Raw genomic sequence first — 16,425 nt, forward strand, 5'->3', positions numbered from 1 at the left:
CCAACGTGGTAAAACCACATCTCTACTAAACATACAAACACTAGCTGGGGGTGGTGGTGTGTGCCTGTAGTCCTAGATAGTCAGGAGGCTAAGGTGGGAGAATCACTTGAACCCTGGAGGTGGAGGTTACAATGAGCCAAGATCGCACAAGTGCACTGCAGCCTGGGTGACAGCGAGACTGTCTCAAAAAAAAAAAAAAAGAAGAAGAGAGGGAAAAGCAATTAAGAATTATCACAGTATTTTCAAGAATATCTTCTCATATAATTCTTGTAATCACCCTGTGAGCTTGTGAGCACAGATGTCACTAGTTGCCATATTACATATTAATAAAAGAAACCTGGACTCTAAGTTATACAGGATCATTGCTTTCAAATATCTTTTTAACTTTATGTTTAACTTATGTTAAAGATATCCTATTATTGAACTACAAATCTCAATTTTCCCAAGTGCTTACAAATATAGCTACAACACCTTTGATCTGGTCTCAGGACCATGACCTAAGCCACCTCCCTCACCAGGAGCACTAAATACCTATTCCCCCTCCCCCATCCATACTCAGAGACTCAGCACTTAACAGTGGAGAGGAAAGTAAGGATTCTGAGCATGATTTGATACTCCCAAGATTTTCAGAAATGTAGTTCACATCCAGTGTTAACAAACATTCCTGAGACAAACTTACATCTACAAAAGTAAAGCATTTTCCCACAGGGTGTTTAGGGGAACTTAAATACATAAAACAGGGAGTGGTCAGTCAGTACGATTAAGATCATAATGACAATTCTGAGAAGAAAGTCTCAGTAGTCATTAGATTTTTCTCTTTAATCAGAAACAAAGCACCAAATGGATTTAAGATGTCCCAATTAAAACTGTTAAGAATACCAAATATGAGATCACCAAAAGATTAAATGTCTCATCTCAGTTTATGCTTTCTTCCCAGAAAGATGTTCGAATTCCAAGATCCTGTATGTGGAAATCTTTTTGAACCCATGAGCGACAATATGTAAGAGAAGATTCCAAGTTCTCTCTTTATCCTGCTTAACCTATCTGGTGGATCTGACATTACTAGCCATTCACACCTTGTTGAAAGCCCCTCCTCCCACAGCTTCTGTGACTATTGCACGCTCTAAAGTTTCCTCCTGTTCCTGGTGGGCTGCTCCTTCCTGCTTTCCAACATGAATTCCCTCCTGAAGAAAGGAATTTTTTGTTCTTTCTGTATGCTTATCTCCCTTTGGCTTATTCATTCTTATGGAATGAACTATCAGTAAGTAAATGGTGTCCAAATCTACATGCACAGCCTTCACCTCCGGTCAGTCATCTAGCTCCGCAGTTCCAGTTTCTTCCTTTCTGTTGTGTTGCCATTAGTTGGTTCCCAAGTTGAAAAATCTATAATCACTACTTATTATTTTATATAGAATACTAAAAACAAACAAACAAAAGCCTGGTTATAGTACACTTTTGAGAGCTGGGAGCCTCCATGTGATTATGCTTCCCAGTTGTCTGCCTGCTTGTATTGAATGAATCAAGAAAACCAAGTTAAGGCATGAAATGCGTCTCAAGGCTTTGTAATTTATTCTATTGGAAGTACATTTTATACAAACAAAGTTATATAGACTGGGCCATATCTAATATGGACTCAGAAGTAAGGAGAGAGGAGATGTGGGTAGTCTAGGCAATGAGGCTGTGTAAATCCAAAACTGTTACTGTATTCTTACAAAAACCAATACAGAACAACAAAGAGAACAAATAAAACTACACAAACCTCAGGTCTTCCACACATCCAAACTTCAAATTAACTGTAAGAAGAAAAATCAAAACAGAATCCTTATGAGCTCTCCTCCTTGTTCCAGCTGCAAGCCTGTGTGAATGGCAAGGACAGTTAGGGGAACACTGAATGGTACAGAGAGGGCAGGAGCTAGGATTAGGTCTAACGCTGACATAAAACCATCATGAGAAAGAGAAAGTGCATCCTATGAGTGAAAATACTGAAAAAAGGCATAATAAAGATTAGATTACAGATTTTAAAGTACACTGGATACAGGGAGGTGATCTTGGAAAGCTGATAGTTTAGGGGGGAAAGGAAATTAAAAGGAAGGAAAGGTGCAAACCTCAAACCATCAACCCTGTCCACAGATATAAAGAGACAAAAAAATTCTTTATTTATTTTTAAAAACACACATACACAAATAAATGGTTACAAGAATTCTAACAATTCATCTGACAAAAACTACCCTCAAAAAAAAAAAAAAAAAAAAAAAGCAAAAGAGACAAAAAAATTCTTTATTTATTTTTAAAAACACACATACACAAATAAATGGTTACAAGAATTCTAACAATTCATCTGACAAAAACTACCCTCAAAAAAAAAAAAAAAAAAAGCAAAGCAGAAAACCGTAACATATTCTAAATTGAATCAAATATCTTCAAGCAAGCACTTGGGGACATGGAAGAAAAAAAACCAACAAAAACCAACAAAACCCTTGATTAGGAACTCAACAACAAAGAAGTGGACAAAAACAGAAAGAACTGAAACAGACCTGACTGAGTTCAAGAAAGAAATACAAGAAAAAAGGCAAAATCATTTCACAAATAAACACAGAATTACATTGGGGCCCAAGAAGAACAGATTCACACAAAAGCATAACAAGGGCATTGAAGACAACAGGAAAACAACCAAGAAAATGAAAATGAGATAAAGAAAGGAAGAAGGAAAAATTATCAGAGAGAAAGTATCTGATACAGAACACAAGTAAAGGAGAGTCCTTTTATATATAATGGGAGTTCCATAGAAAATTAAACAATTAAGTAGAACTATTATTTAAAATTATAATCAAAAAAACTTTCTGGGAATAAAAGAGGACCCCAATCTATACACTTAAAGAGCTCACTGAGCCTGCAGCAAGAAAAACAAAAATGCAACAAGGGTTCTTTTTCCCCCCAGGGGTCTTGAGGAGGAAGAAAGGAGTTGGTGGGGGGGGGGCGGCGTGGGGAGTGTGCCAAACAACTTACAACTACAAGAAAATTAGACTGGCATCAGAATTCTCAAAAACGACATAGAAAACAAGGTAAAAACATAGTAGCACTTTCAAAAACCTCAAAGAAAGAAATGTAAATCAAGGAGTTTATATTCAGCTAAACTATCCTCCAAGTAGGAAAACTACAGAAAAATAGTTTTAAACATACGAGAGTTCATGAGAATTCTATGCCCATCCGTCCCTCCTGAGAAATCTACGGCATTTCCTCAAGATAAACTGCATCAGATAATGGGGGAAACTCAGGCAAAAAAAATTGATAATGAGCATTTAATATATTTAATTATACATTTAAGACTAAAACAAAGGTAGAAACCAAGTAAAAATATATCATATGCTATGTGCTATATGTTACATGTTGCATGTTCTAACAAAGCATAAATAAAACAAAATTTGATGGAAAAGGGAAAAATAAAAAGGGAAAGTAGAACAAGTTCACTGGTTATTATATAAGAAACAGGAGGGATCTCACAAAAATATAATGAAAAACTTACAACCAGGCAATAAATGGTTTTTTTTAAGAAAACTTATGAAGACATTTAAAAAGTTGTAACACCAAAGGCAACCACTAAAACAAACACATAAAAACTTACCTAAATGTCAAAAAAATTTTAAGTCAAAGAAAAAAAACAAAACACAACAGAAAAACACATCACACACAGAAACATAGCAAATAAAATACAAATACTAATCATAACATAAAATATGACACATTCGATGCTAAACATTTTTATCAAGAAATATGAAAGAGTTAAACTTACATATTCTAATAAAAAGACTATTTGTTCACTAAGCAAGATCCTAATATACGCTCTATACAAAGACATACCTAGAACAAAATGGTTCAACAAAATTGTTTAAAAATAAAGGTATGGGGGTTCAACATACGCAAATCAATAAACGTAACCCATCACATAAATAGAACCAATGACAAAAACCCCATGATTATCTCAATAAATGCACAAACGGCTTTTAATACAATTCAACACCCTTCATGCTAAAAACTCTCAATAAACTACATATTGAAGGAATGTATCTCAAAATAATAAGAGCTATTTATGACAAACCCACAGCCAATATCATACCAAATGGGCAAGAGCTGGAAGCATTCCCTTTGAAAATCGGCACAAGACAAGGATGCCCTCTCTCACCTCTCCTATTCAACACAGTGTTGGAAGTTCTGGCCGGGGCAATCAGGCAAGAGAAAGGAATAAATGCTATTCATATAGGAAGACAGGAAGTCAAATCATCTGTGCTTGCACATGACATGATTGTATATTTAGAAAAACCCCATTGTCTCAGTCCCAAGTCTCCTTAAGCTGATAAGCAACTTCAGCAAAGTCTCAGGATACAAAATCAATGTGCAGAAATCACAAGCATTCCTATACACCAGTAACAGACAAACAGAGACCCAAATGACACGTGAACTCCCATTCACAAATGCTACAAAGGGAATAAAATACCTAGGCCAGGAATACAACTTACAAGGGATGTGAAGAACCTCTTAAGGAGAACCACAAACCACTGCTCAAGGAAGTCAGAGAGGACACAAACAAATGGAAAAACATTCCATGCTCATGGATAGGAAGAATCAATATCGTGAAAACAGCCATACTGCCAGAAGTAATTTACAGATTCAATGCTATCCTCATCAAACTACCACTGACTTTCTTCACAGAATTAGAAAAAAAAAAAATACTACTTTAAATTTCATATGGAACAAAAAAAGAGCCCATACCAAGACAATCCTACAAAGCTGGAGGCATCATGCTACCTGACTTCAAACTATACTACAAGGCTACAGTAACCAAAACAGCATGGTACTGGGGCCAAAACAGATATATAGACCAAGGGAACAGAACAGGGGCCTCAGAAATAATGCCACACACCTACAACCATCTGATCTTTGACAAACCCAACAAAAACAAGCAATGGGGGAAGGCTTCCCTATTTAATAAATGGTGTTGGGTAAACTGGCTAGCCATATGCAGAAAACTGAAACTGGACCACTTCCTTATACCTTATACAAAAATTAACTCAAGATGGATTAAAGACTTAAATGTAAAACCCAAAACCATAAAAACCCTAGAAGAAAACCTAGGCAATACCATTCAGGACATAGGCCTGGGCAAAGACTTCATGACTAAAACACCAAAAGCAATGGCAACAAAAGCCAAAATTGACAAACGGGATCTAATTAAACTAAAGAGCTTCTGTATAGCAAAACAAACTATCATCAGAGTGAACAGGCAACCTACAGAATATGAGAAAATTTTTGCAATCTATCCATCTCACAAAGGGCTAATATCCAGAATCGACAAGGAACTCAAACAAATTTACAAGAATAAACAACCCCATCAAAAAGTGGGTGAAGGATATGAACAGACACTTCTCAAAAGAAGATATTAATGCGGTCAACAAACATACGAAAAAAAGCTCATCATCACTGGTCATTAGAGAAATGCAAATCAAAACCACAATGAGATACCACCTCACAACAGTTAGAATGGCAATCATTAAAAAGTCAGGAAATAACAGATGCTAGAGAGAACGTGGAGAAATACGAAGGCTTTTACACTGTTTGTGGGAGTGTAAATTAGTTCAACCATTGTGGAAGACAGTGTGGTGATTCCTCAAGGATCTACAACCAAAAATACCATTTGATCTAGAACCAGCAATCCCATTACTGGGTATATATCCAAAGGATTATAAATCATTCTACAATAAAGACACATACAATAAAGACACGTATGTTTATTGCAGCACTGTTCACAATAGCAAAGACTTGGAACCAACCCAAATGCCCATCAATGATAGACTGGATAAAGAAAATGTGGCACATATACACCATGGAATACTATACAGCCATAAAAAATTATCAATAGAGTTCATGTCCTTTGCAGGGGCACGGATGAAGCTGTAGACCATCATTCTCAGCAAACTAACACAGGAACAGAAAACCAAACACTGCATGTTCTCACTCATAAGTGGGAGTTGAACAATGAGATCACATGGACACAGGGAGGGGAACATCACACATCGGGGCCTTTCAGGGGGTGGGGGACTAGAGGAGGGATAACATTAGGAGAAATACCTAATGTAGATGACTGGTTGATGGGTGCAGCAAACCACCATAGCATGTATATACCTATGTAACAAATCTGCACATTCTGCACATGTATCCCAGAACTTAAAGTATAATTTAAAAAAATTTTAAAGAACTGAATATATGATAAAACAAAAACAAAATAAACGTATGGGGGAAAGTATCTGGAAAGTAAACACAATATGAAAGCGAGGGCAACGATTCTGATATGAGACAAGGCATAACTGAAACAAAAAGCATTAACTGTGACAAGGATATTCTTTAATGCTAAACGTCTCAATTCGCCATATACATTATAATATCTGCATACCAGAAACACAGCATCTGTTTCTATAAAGTCAAAACTACAAAAGATGCAGGGAGATGTAGAAGCCTGCTAATGATAGGAGATTTTAACACACCACTCTCAGTAACATACCATTCTCAGACTAAGTGGACCAATAATAAGAAAGGATACAGAAAGCCTAAACAACATAAACAATTTGTAAGCTGATGATTATATACTGAACTTAACAGCCTGAAAATGGAGAATATACATTATTCTCAACTGCAAATGAAACATTAACAAAAACTGATCATTTATTAGGTTCCACTTCCCCCAAATGTCAATATGTTCCATAAAACTGAATGACTAAAATAGTATTCTCTGATTTTAATGCAATAAAACTAGAAATTATTAACAAATTTTTTAAGTTAAAAGGCATTTTCAAATGGAAACTAAGTAATTTCCTATTACACAATTCTTGGAAGAAAAGGCAAGCAAAACAAAACTTACAAAAATTTTTAAATGATAATGAAAACATTATATATCAGAATCTATGGGCTATAGTTTGAATAACAACCAGAAAAAAATTTATAGCCTTAAACACTTTATTAACAAAATGAAAGAATACAAATAAATTCCCACCTCAAGAAGCTGAAAAAAAGAACAACAAAGTACCAAAAAGGAAATAATAAAAATAAAGGCAGTGATTAATTTTAAAAAGCAGTTCTTTTTTTTGAGACGGAGTTTTGCTCTTGTTGCTCAGGCTACAGTGCAATGGCACAATCTTGGCTCACTGCAAACTCTGCTACCTGGATTCAAGCAATTCTCCTGCCTCAGCCTCCCCAGTAGCAGGGATTATAGGCATGCACCACCATGCCCAGCTAATTTTTTATTTTTAGAGATGGGGTTTCACCATGTTGGTCAGGCTGGTCTTGAACTCCTGACCTGAGGTGGTCCACCCACCTCAGCCTCCCAAAGTGCTGGGATTACAGGCATGAGCCACTGCACCTGGCTGAAAAAAGTAGTTCTAATTAATAAATTAAAATTCTGCCTGCTGAAGAAAAATAACAAAATAAACATACCACTAGATAGCCAAAGAACTCATAAAGATACAAAATCAGAAACAACAAGAGTAAAACAACCAATAAAAGAGAAGAAATCCTACAACATTCTTGAAGGTCACAGATTTGTTTTTTTTGAGGCAAATTCTCACTCTGTCACCCAGGCTGGAGTGCAATGGCACGATTTCAGCTCACTGCAATCTCCGCCTCATGGGCTCAAGTAATTCTGCCTCGGCCTCCCAAATAGCTGGGATTACAGGCACCTGCCATCACGCCTGGCTAATCTTTCTATTTTTAGTACAAACAGGGTTTCACCATGTTGGCCAGACGGGTCTTGAACACTTAACCTCAGGTGATCTGCCCACCTTGGCCTCCCAAAGTGCTGGGAATACAGGCATGAGCCATTGTGTCCACCCACTTTACAGACACGTCTACAAATAAATTTGAAAACCTACAAGCAAGGGACAATTTCCAAACTTGATCCCATTAGAGACACAAAGTTTAAACAGACTCATTTCCATAAAAGAAATGAAGTTATCAAGAAAGTACTCCACAAAAAGCACCATGCTTCACTAGTTTCGCAGAGCAATCCTACCAAGGATTCAAAGACCAAACAGCCTCAATGCCGTACAAGTTGTTCCAGAGCTTTGGAAACAAAGGAAAATTTCTTAATTCTTTTTTATGAAGCAAGTAAAATGCAGACACATAAACAAAAGGAAAAAAGAAAGAAAACTGCAACTAATATCACCTTTGATTACTGATGCAGAAGCTTTAAATAAAATATTAGCAAACACAATTCAACATCATGGTGAGAAAATGATACACAAAGAGCATGAGAGACTTACTCCAGGAATGCAAGGTTGGTTCAATCCATTAATATAGTACATCATCTCTAAGAAGAAAAATCATGATTATCTCCATAAATGCTGGGCAAAAAAAGCCTTCAACAAAACTTAAGATCCATTTCTGATTAAAAAAAAAAAAAAAACTCAAGAAAATAGGAATTCATGCATACTTTCTTAGTATGACAAACAAGTAAATATATATAATTTGCATCACAGTCAGAATCTTATTTTTAATAGAGAAACACTAAAGGCATTTGCACTTGTATCAGGAATCAGACATTCTCTATAAACTAGCACTGTATTAGTGGTATTTGTGGAGGCAATTTTAAGAAAAATCAATTAGAGGCGTCAGAATTGGAAATGAAGGTGTAGAACCACCTTTACTTGCAGGTGATATGATCATACACCTGGAAAACCCTAATGAATCAATGATCTTTAGATGGCAGAGAAACAGGTACTCTCAAACATTGCTGCTGAGTATCAAAATTGGCATATTCCTTATGGATGGAAATTCAGTAACATCTAACAAAATTACATGTGTTTACCTTTTAACTCAGCAATCCCACTTCTAGGAATACCAGACATTAATTCTCCAATAACACAAAGCTATCATTCACTGTGGCACTGTTTATTTACAAAACATTGAAAACAAGCTAAATCTCCATAGATAGGAGGGTAGCCAAATAAACTACAGTACATCCACACAATGGTGTATTATGCAGAATGAGAATGATCTCTTTGATATAGAATGATTTCCAGGATATATTTTAAGTGAAAAATGCAAAATTTAAAGGAGTATGTATCCAAAGTACCCCACTCTTTGTGTAAGAAAGGGGGAAATGAGAAAATATATATCTGTCTATGTATATGAGTGAGACTAGTTACCTATAGAGTATGGAACAGAATAAAACAGAAAGGCTGAGGAAATAGAATGGGGGAAATGACACCTTTCTGAATATATCTTTATGTACATCTTGACTTTTGAAACCATGTCAATGTTTTGCCTAGACAAAATCAACAAGGATGGGAGGAAAACCCTAAAATTGAATACAAACAGAAACAAAGGAATCAAACCATGTTTCAAGTGAGTAATATAACCACACTCTAACAGAGAAGGGGAGAATTAACCTAAGTAACTTCTGAATATGGTATTTGAACTAAAGACAAAAAAACTCTAAGCAAGTGCTGAGCTCTAATCAGTAAGATTCTTTTTTTCAAAGGTATGGCTTTGCAATTCTGAAACTACTTTCTAAGCATTACAGGGTTTAACACATAAGAAAATACATTGTGAATAAAACGGAAGTCAAAAGTTACAAATTTGGAAAGAGAAAATAAATCCTGTGTGGTGTGGAACTGTAACTGGAAGCATAAATAGAGACACACACCCACACACACTCTTATCTAGATACCCAGGCACATATATACACATATATGTTCATATATCTACATTCACAAAAAATCATACATTCATGTTCATTGTTTTTTTCATCTAAGCAATCTTAGCCTTAAGACTCATATAATTAGACCTGAAGATATGAAATTTCCAAATTTCTAAATCTAAATTTCGAAGATATTGGCTATGCGATCCATAGTGCAGGAAAGTGTTACCATAGGAACATCTATTAGAAAAGACGGCTTTTAAACAGAATAGCCAGGTTAATACTTGAAGAGAAAAAATTTACTCATACATGTGACTGGATCGTGAAAACAGGAAAAATATAATATTAATCCTAGTAAATATTTAAATGTACCCATCTCAGATTATTTTCATGTTAGTAAGAGTAATCATATTATCTTTTATAAAAGTTGCAAAGATGAAAATGTTATCTGGTATTTCACAAGGAAATGTATTAAAAACCACTGTACCTTACAGTAAAATCATACGAGCAAGAGGCCAGCACAGAAGCATGAAACGGCGAAAACTACAAAAAAAAAAAAAAAAAAGGAAAAAAACCCTTTTTGAAGTCAGCTGTGATTATAATACTGCTTTCTAAGATCATTCCATAAACATTATAATAAATTTGAGTCAGAGCTGTCACTTAACATTATGCTTTTCCAAAGCATATATGCTTTAATTTGAGGCCAAAATCTTCTGGCCTTTTAAGTATCCATCTTCGGGAAAAATATTTTTATATTCTCCAAAGAAAATTATCCCTCAAGCTTTTTAGAACTTACTTAGAATAAAATATTCCCAAAATGTTGCTATTCTGGAAAAATTAAATACAATTTCATACTGGCTAACCAAAAATGACTCTTATAGGCCAGGTGCGGTGGCTCACACCTGTAATCCCAGCACTTTGGGAGGTTGAGGAGGGCAGATAACCTCAGGTCAGGAGTTCAAGACCAGCCTGGCCAACATGGTTTAATAGAAACCCTGTCTCTACTAAAAATACAAAAATTAGTTGGGCATGGTGGCATATGCCTGTAATCTCAGTTACTCGGGAAGCTGAAGCAGGTGAATTGCTTGAACCCAGGTGGTGGAGGTTGCAGTGAGCTAAGATCATGCCACTGCACTCCAGCCTGTGCGACAGAGAGACTCTGGCTCAAAGAAAACAAAAACAAACAAACAAACAAACAAAAATGACTCTTATAAATATAAGGGATTTAATTATATAATAGTACAAATATATAATTATATCATTTACCAGTTTTACAAATATATGATTGCTATAATCACAAGTTATCAAAATAAACATTTAAATGTTAAATAAAAACACCTTTAAGATATTTTTATGTTATTTGTATATTACAGCTAATGGAAAATGATATCAAGGATAAAATGCAAGTTTAAAGACAAGTAACGTCTTCTAGATGAGTAAAAATGTACTTAATAAATTGACCTCTGCAATTACCTTTCTTCAGTGTTTGTCTTACCAGCACTTTAATAGTTAAATACACATATATAACTACATTTGACCAGCACTTAGTTTGCAAAGTATTTTCACTACATTACCTTATTTCATTCTCAGAATCACTCTGAAATATACATAGAGCATATTTTTCAACTGCTAAAACTTGTCCACATAAAACAAATTTTTATTAAGAAATAAAACAGCACTGTGTCTCCTACGTTGCATTGCAGCCAGAGAAACTTAAAATATTAACTTAACTAAAAATTTAGAATTTTTGGCCAGGCATGGTGACTCAGCCTGTAATCCCAGCACTTTGGATGGCTAAGGCAGGTGGATCACTTGAGGTCAGAAGTTCGAAACCAGCCTGGCCAACACTGTGAAACCCCATCTCTACTAAAAATACAAAAAAATTAGCGGGGCATGGTGGCGCACACCTGTAGTCCCAACTACTTAAGGAGGCTGAGGTAGGAGAATTGCTTGAACCCAGGAGGCAGAGGCTGCAGTGAGCCGAGATCGTGCCACGACACTCCAGCCTGGGTGACAGGGCAAGACTCCATCTCAAAAAAAAGAAAAAAAAATTTAGAATTTTTAAAATAGTAGGAATAACATAATTATCTTATTAAAATAATCAATAAGGTACTTTTTTACCCTTAACGTTAAAAAAAAAAAAAAAGGATGAAATTGGGAGATGTCACTTAATAAGATGCTTTCCACAGTCATTTAGCAGAACCTGCCTAAATGAAAGCCAGGAAACTAACCTAAGTCATCTTACAACCCAGAGAAATTTACTGGGACCATCATTAAAAATTTACCTCATCCTCTGCTGTTCACAGAGTAGAAAACTTTCTATATCCCAAACATCTGTGAACAGTCATGTATGTTATCATGTTAGGAAAAAGGAAGAATTAACCATCTCTTTACACCTGTTTCAACAAAGAGACTCTCGCTGATTACAAACTTATAAAGAACATAATACTAAAAGTGAATTACTATAGTTAAAAGAATAATATTAAAGGAAATAAGATTGGGAGTGAAAGAATGAGAAAAAGATTTTTATTTAACGTTAAGTATTGAATGTCTACATTGCCCAAATTCATTCAATAATTATTCAAATAAACACATATAAAAAAGAATTAGTAACTCCAATCCCTAAACCCAGAACACTTCTTAATATATGCTTCATTGATTATATTTATGTAATTTTATTCTACACATAAAAGAAAAGATGAAAACTTACTTTCACCCTCCTAATAGCATAGGTATGACCAAGAAGTTCAAACACTGGTTGCCGTACATTCCTTAAGTCCCAGCCTCTCAAACTACAGTCAACCGCGCCTGTCACCAGCAAATTCTAAAAACAATTCAGAGAAGCATAAACTGTGACATCTTTGCAATAAAACAGTATGCAGGCTTTCCTACTAGAAACAACATCTACTTTCTGATAATTATTTAATATGAACCCAGGAGCCATTTTTGAAAAGTTGTATAACAAGTACAGACAGGAATCAACATAGACATTAATAGCAAAAAATTAATATGACTTGTGAGAAAAAGAACTCAATATGCTTTATGTACACGATGGAACACTACACACAGCTGGAAAGGGCATAGTTCCAAATAGCACTGTGGATTTTCTAATCCACTTTTAGAAGTGGCAGTAAGTACACAGGGGATTAAAATTTTTATCTGACAAATGAGTCCAGCTTTCTCTTCAAATGGTTTTCCCTGGAATCCCAGCACCTTGGGAGGCAAAGGTGAGAGGATTACTCGAGGCCAGGACCTTGAGACCAGCAAGGGCAATAAAGCAACACCCTATCTACCCAAAAAATTTTTAAAAAATTAGCCAGGCTTGGTAACACACATCTGTAATTTTACCTACTTGAGAGGCTGAGTGAGGCAGGAGGATTGTGTGAGCCCAAGAGTTAGAGGCTACAATGTGCTGTGATTACCCCACTGTACGTCAGCATGGATGACAGAGCAAGACTCTGCCTCTAAAAAAAAAAATAAAAATTTAAAAAAGGTTTTCAAGACTGGGTGCGGTGGTTCACTCCTATAATCCCAGCACTTTGGGAGGCCGAGGCCGGTGGATCACTTGATCCTAGGAGTCTGAGACCAGCCTGGGCAACAGTGAGACCTCGTCTCTAAAAAACAAACAAACAAAAAAGGGTTTCAACATACTCTGAGGTTTTTCCAGGCATTAAAAGGCAAGAGGTCTGTTCATTTAGGTACATCAGAAAAAGCAAAGGCTATGAATTAAATTTTTCCATGTTCTCTAAATCTAAATTAATCATTGCTTCCAACCCTCTTGGACCACAATTCTTAATACAATATCTAATCATATTCAAGAATGTAATCAAATAGTGGTGAGTCTCTTATCTATTCTGGCTTTACAAATTCTGCTATCTAGAGCCCCAAGTGAACCCAGAGGTCCTAACTGAATAGGTCAAGTGATGGGTCCACACTCAGTCCACCCCACATAACCCAGAACAGCAAAGGATTTAAGTTGGTGCAAAAGTAGTTGCAGTTTTTGCATTGAAAGTAATGGCAAAAATTGCAATTACTTTCGCACCAACCTAACATTGTCTGACTATGTTGGGTTTTAGTGTAAGCTAATTTGAAGAAAAGTTTCAGTTTTTAGAAAATAAATTTTGTAAACCACTCTCAAATGTCTATCAGCATCTTTGTTTAGAATTCCCAAACATCTAACATACAGGCCATAATTAATTTTCCAATATGAAAAATTCATTTATGACTTTGAAACTGTAGTCATCAGCATTGAAATGTTTAGATTAATATCATTGCATATGTACTTATTAATAACTTAATTTACTTATTTTTATTTAAAGAACTCTATCAGTACAATGTTCTTTTAGCTTTAATTAATTTAAAACTGGGAAAAAACAAAGCATATATTTTATGTATTTTTCACGGTCAACAGACTACTTCAGGGACATAAATACAGTCATGCATCACTTAATGATGGGGATATGCTCTGAGAAATGTGGCATTAGGCAATTTCATCTTCGCATGAACATCATGGATGTACTTACACAAACCTAGGTGGTACAGCCTACCACACACCCAGGCTAGATGAAACAGCCCATTGCTCCTAGGTTACAAGCCTGTCCAGCATGTTACTGTACTGAATACTGTAGGCTACTGTAATACAATGGTAAGGATTTCTGTATCTAAACATAGAAAAGGTATAGTAAAAATATAGTATGGAAGATAAAATATGGTAGTAGGGTACTTACCATGAATGGAGCTTACAAAACTGGAAATTACTCTGGGTGAGTCAGTGAGTGAATGAGTAGTGAGTGAATGGGAACGCCTAGAACATTACTGTACACTAAATTTATTTAATTTCCTTTCTTCAATAATAAATTAACCTTAGCTTACTATAATTTTTTGCTTCATAAATTTTCTATTTTTTAAAAAATTTTTTGTTGTTGTTGTTGTTGTTTTGAGATGGAGTCTTGCTCTGTCATCAGGCTGGAGTGCAGTGGCGTGATCTTGGCTCACTGCAACCTCTGGCTCCCAGTTCAAGCGATTCCCCTACCTCAGCCTCCCGAGTAGCTGGGACTACAGGCACCCACCACCATGCCTGGCTTTTTTTACTTTTTGATTCTTCATAACAACAAAACTTAAAACACAAACACATTGTAGAGTTATACAAAAATATTTTCTTTCTTTATATCCTTATTTTATAAGTTTTTTTCTATTTAAATTTTTTTTTTTTTTACAAAACTGAGACACACACACATTAGTTTAGGACTACACTGAGTCAAGATTATCAATATCACTGTCTTCTACCTCCACATCTTGTCCTGCTAGAAGGTCTTCGGGGGCAATAGGAATTTTTCAGCTCCATTATGTCTTAAGGGCCCTGCCATATATGCAATCTGTCATTGGCTGAAATGTTGTTATGCAGTGCATGACTGTAGTATATTAACACATATTTAATCCATTTCTATCTCTGATTCATATGCTCATGTGGTTAACTGAAGCTTTAAAAAAGTTGCACATGGACACTTATCTTACAGAGGCATGAAAATTGGTTAGGCTTAAAAAGGAAGATAAAACAGAAAAATTTAAAAACTGATGGACTGTCAAATTAAAAATCAAATTACAAATAGTTCAACAGCCTGACTAGCAAAGTGAAAAAGAAATAAAAGCAAAAGATGATACAAAATTGCAGGGTTAAGAGCAATAAAGAAAAACATTACATAAATTGGTAAGGCAGCTTCCCAAAACAAACAAGTAAGGCTGCACTGTTGAACTCTGAAAATTTCTGTTTCTTATTTTGCCCATTTTATGAGCACTTATATCCAATTAATGCTAATGCAGGTCAGTCACAATCATTAATTAGAAAGGAAAGGGACAGAATTTAACTTAATGGTCCAGGAACACCACCAAAGTCCACATAAACAAAGATAAATAAAATTTAGAACATTTTAACATTAGGAAGGACAGCAGCTTAGGATAGAGCCATACACTGTACCTCACTGTATTTACACCAGTCACAACTCAAGATTTCTGCCTGATGTGCGGGAATCACGATTCTGACTCCTGCTGCCTTCACATCCCATATTCTCAGAGTCTGATCACCTGGTAAAAAGGAAGACTTGATCATTTCCCATCACACCACATGAATGCGCAGTGACATAATGTGTTCATAATAATAAGTCAAGTAAAAATACACTGCTTTCAGTGTTAGGATATTGCCACCTTTAGACTTACTTTTTAAACCATAATAATGTATAGGAATTATTCAAATGAAGGAATACAAAAGTGACGTTGCACCGTGATAATGCTTTTAGGAGGAAAATTTGAATCTCACAGAGATAAACACAATATTGACTAATCACACACCTGCTGCTTTTTTATTTGAGGCAGGAAAGGCCCTGAAAATTCTCGTGTTACCAGCGTATTGTACTAGAAATCAACAATAGAGTAACAATTTTACTGCCAAAGGCGGGCAAAGTCTACCAAGCCAAAATGGAGAATTTTTTACTTTTCATTGTCAAGTACGCTATATGTTAATGGGCCAGCTTTTCTCCTCAAAAAAAAAAAAAAAAAAGCTAAAAAAATTTTATTTATTTATTTATTTTGAGACGCGGTCTCGCTCTGTCACCAGGCTGGAGTGCAGTGGCACGATATCGGCTCACTGTAACCTCCGCCTCCCGGGTTCAAGTGATTCTCCTGCCTCAGCCTCCCGAGTAGCCAGGACTACAGGTGCGCACCACCACGCCCAGCTAATTTTTGTA

The 16,425-nt window shown here is 35.7% G+C and overlaps 1 protein-coding gene across 1 annotated transcript in view; it reads right to left on the minus strand.

The window, feature by feature from the left end:
• PEX7 (peroxisomal biogenesis factor 7) overlaps positions 1 to 16,425 on the minus strand; it is a 114,599-nt gene that overhangs the window by 37,049 nt on the left and 61,125 nt on the right. The window contains exons 10-12 of the mRNA XM_011962180.1: positions 15,660 to 15,766; positions 12,396 to 12,509; positions 10,173 to 10,228 (exon numbers count right to left, since the gene is read on the minus strand). Of these exons, the coding sequence (XP_011817570.1) occupies positions 10,173 to 10,228; positions 12,396 to 12,509; positions 15,660 to 15,766 (277 nt within the window). The remainder of the gene's footprint in view (positions 1 to 10,172; positions 10,229 to 12,395; positions 12,510 to 15,659; positions 15,767 to 16,425) is intronic.

Source organism: Colobus angolensis, unplaced genomic scaffold, assembly GCF_000951035.1.
Source record: "Colobus angolensis palliatus isolate OR3802 unplaced genomic scaffold, Cang.pa_1.0 Scaffold58, whole genome shotgun sequence".
Classification (NCBI taxonomy): Eukaryota; Metazoa; Chordata; class Mammalia; order Primates; family Cercopithecidae; genus Colobus; species Colobus angolensis.